The sequence below is a fragment of the Calidris pugnax genome, unplaced genomic scaffold (assembly GCF_001431845.1).
Source record: "Calidris pugnax isolate Ruff unplaced genomic scaffold, ASM143184v1 scaffold335, whole genome shotgun sequence".
In the NCBI taxonomy this organism is placed as follows: domain Eukaryota; kingdom Metazoa; phylum Chordata; class Aves; order Charadriiformes; family Scolopacidae; genus Calidris; species Calidris pugnax.
In genome coordinates, this window is record NW_015091148.1 from 1218413 (window position 1) to 1221874 (window position 3462).

General features: G+C 65.7%; 1 protein-coding gene across 1 annotated transcript in view; it reads left to right on the top strand.

Moving 5' to 3' along the window:
• The first annotated feature begins 531 nt into the window (after positions 1 to 531).
• COPZ2 (coatomer protein complex subunit zeta 2) overlaps positions 532 to 3462 on the top strand; it is a 5748-nt gene continuing 2817 nt past the window's right edge. Inside the window, exons 1-2 of the mRNA XM_014958926.1 lie at positions 532 to 577; positions 1362 to 1420. Coding sequence (XP_014814412.1) covers positions 532 to 577; positions 1362 to 1420 — 105 coding nt within the window. The remainder of the gene's footprint in view (positions 578 to 1361; positions 1421 to 3462) is intronic.

Genomic DNA, 3462 nt, shown 5'->3' on the forward strand with positions numbered 1-3462 from the left:
CCGCCGCCGCCACCGGCCCCGCTCCCGCTCCCCGCCCTGGCCCAACCGCCTCCCCCCTCCCGCCTCACGCGTCGTCGCCGCCAATCAGCGCCCGGGATGGGGAGGCGGGAGGGAGCGGCGGTCCAATGGAAAGCGGCCGGTGAGGCGTTGCGCCCGCCCCCGCCCGCCGCTTGGATAGGCAGGCCGAGCGGCCAATCGGCGCGCGGAGAGCGCCGCTGGCCGCCGTGCTTGGCCCGGCCGTCGGGCGCTGGGCCAATCGGAGTGGAGAAGACAGCCAAAGCGACCCGCCCCCCGAGGCGGTTGAGTGACAAGGCGTTCACCCAATGAAACACGAAAGCTCCGCCGAGCGACAGCGGCAACGACCAATGAAAAGGACGAACAGGAGCCAGCCGCCCCGTCTGGGCGCTTGACTGGCAGCGGCGCGCACCAATCTCTGCGAGGCGGAGACACCGCCCCCCCCATGGCCCCGCAGCCGTTGCCATGGCACCGGGCGCCCCCGGCCCCCCGCGCAGGGCGAGGCCTGGGGCCGCCATGGCGGGGCCTCCATCGCCCCGCAGGCCCCACCGCCGCCCTGGTGGTACCCCTTGTCCCCGGGGCCCCCAATCCCAACACCTCCCGGGAGCAGAGAGGGCTCTGGGCCTCCTCCAGGCCCGCACCACAGCGGGGAGATGGCACCTCGGCCTTGCTGGTCCCCCCCCAGAGCGGCCCAGGGCCCTCCCCGTGCTGTCGCAGGCCCTGGGGCTGATAACACTGGCCAAACACCACCCTGCCCTCCCCTCGCCCGCGGCCCTCGCAGGTCCCCGGCCCAGCGCAGGCGCCAAGCCACTCGCAGTTGGAAGGAGTGAGTCAAAGCCGAACCCAGAGCTTCGCCCCGGGCCCTTGCAGTGAGTCAGTGGCGGGGCTGGGAGCGCAGCCAGGGCATGGCTTGCGAACCCCATGCTTTACTTTCTTCATTGCTCCAGCCCTTTGCTAATTAAAAGTCTTTAATTTCACGCTCCAGCGGCTGCCCGGTCGGCATACCCCTGCTCGTTACACCCAGGTCTGTTTTCGGGTTGAGAAAAGCAAGCTCTCCTGGTCGGCTGCTGCTCGCCCGCAGCGGTGGGAGCTGCTGGAGGTGCAAATGGCTGTTGGAGAGAGGTAACTCCCAGCCCCAACCTGGGCTGGGTGAGAGCCCCAGGGAGGGAGACAGCTGGGGAGAGACGCTGTGACACTGAGATGCCAGTGCTCGGAGCAGGATGGGGCTCCCCACCGCACAGAGCTGCTCACAGCCACCTGCAGCTCACGAGCCAGGGGCTGTCCGTGTGTCTGGCTGTCACTTGTCAGCCTAAAACACTCACACTGTCTGTGGATTGTCCCATGAGTGCCGCAGCTCATCACAGGGGAACTCACCGGCCAGTTTGAGTTTGACCGAGCAACCGAGGTCTTGATGTTTGACGCCTTTTGAGGCAGTAACTACCCAGCAGAGGTGAGGGAAAGGCTGCAACTCACCCCAACCACCTCAACCAGGTGCCCAAGGACCTGCACCAGCACCACCAGTGCAGGCAGCCGGTGGCTCTGAAGCCACTTGACACAAAATGCCGAGATCTTCTGTTAGAGTGGCAGGGAGTGGAGGCAGAAAGGGGTAAGGCCTCTGCAGGGTGATCACCCACAGGAACTCCATAAAGTATTTAAATAACTAAGCATGGAGCGGGGTCAGTGTTAAAACTGTCACCTCTGAGCAGGTTATTTATACCTTCCCCCCATCGATCGGCGCGGGCTTCCTGCCCAAATCAATGCTGGCACCCACGGGGCGAGGGGCAGCCGGTGCCAGCGCTGGCAGGGGAGGCAGGCAGGTAGGAGGTGAGGGCGAGCACCACCCCTGCCTGCTATTCCTGCCACGCTGCAGCTGCCCCGCAGCTGCCAAAACCAAACACCCTCTTCCCTGCCCCAGAAACTCGCCGGGACAAACAGGATGCCAGAGACAATAGTTCATCTGAAAAAAAAAAAAAAACAAACGTGGAAAATGAGTGCAGGCTCTGACACCTCGCAGCGGGGTGAGGTTTCCCAGCCAGGGGTGTCTTCCCAGGGTGGGAGTGGGAGCAGAACCCCCTTTTTTTATGGCAAGGACCATGCTCGACAGCACGGCTGAGAGATGGGGGACAGGCTGTGCATCCCCCCAAACCCAGAGAGCACAGGGACGGCAAGGGAAGGGACTGGAGCAGCCAGGGGAAGGTGGTGAGGAGCCTGGAAGTGCCCAGATCCGAGAGATTTTGGGTCACGGGCTCGCTCTGCCCCGGCTGCTCCGTTTTTGCTAACAATCTCCTGGAGAACAAGCCACGAAACACCCACAAAAGCCAAGGTGTGGCCGCGGCCCACGTCGTGCCACAACCGGCAATTTGCTGAGGCAACGGCAGCCCCGGCGGGGAGGGGGGGGACGGGGACGGGCATGTCCCCATTGCCAGAGCCCCTCCATCCCCAGAGCTGCTGCTCCGCACGTTGGACTCCAGGTGGGAGGGAAATTTGGGGGTCCTGCCCACCCCGAGGGTTTGCAAACGGGGCTGCCACGCTCGAGAGCTTTATTTGGGCACCGTCTCCCTGTTGTCCCCTGCCTCTCCACCCCAGGGGGAAAATGGGTGTATGGGAGCCTCCTAAAAACCTCCCCCCATGGTCAGCTTCCCACCGGCAACCCGAGCTGTGTTATTTTTAGTGTGTGTCCCCCCCGCGGGGACTATTTGGAGGGCTGGCAAGCGTCCCTGTCCCTGCACCCAGCCTGGCGCCCCGGCAAAAGCCTTGTGCTGCTTCGTGCCCATCGGGGGGGGGGCACAGACCCCCTTCCTCAGTGCTCCCACGAGAAAACTGTCCCCCCCAGTTCCTTTTTGGCCGTGGGGATGGTTGGGGACAGCCCCACGAGCGGTGTCCTTCCGGTGGGGTGGCTCTGGGCACGGCGTGTCCCTGTGCCCCTCTCCCCGGGGCTGTGGGCTGGGGTCCCCCAGGGGCTCACCCCCCCCGCCGTGGGGAAAAGCTCCAGCCCCAGAGGGGGGGGACGGGAGCAGGGGCAGGAGGGGACTGTCCCCCATGGCTGGAATCACCCCTGATGGCACCCGGGAGGGGGGGTACTGCCACCCCCCCGGCAGAACCCACAGCCCACACCCACCGACAGCCAGGACCCCCCCACCCCAATTGGGTGACCCCAAAATAAAGGCAGCAGAGTTTGGGTGAGGGGTGACCCCTCCTTCCCTGAACACCCCAATTCGGGGGGCGGGGGGGTCCCAGCCTCCATCCCACCCCACTGACCATCTACCCCCCGAGGGGGTCCTTTTCCAAAGGAGGTGCCTGGATTCGGGTGGGGGGCACTAGGGGAGCAGCCCCCCCAGGGCCACACGTGTGTGTCCCGCACCCAGGGGACCCCCCACTTCCCCCATTGGGGGGGGGGATGCGGGGCCGGGGCGGAGCGGGCCGTGGAGGGGCGGGCACGGAAGGGTG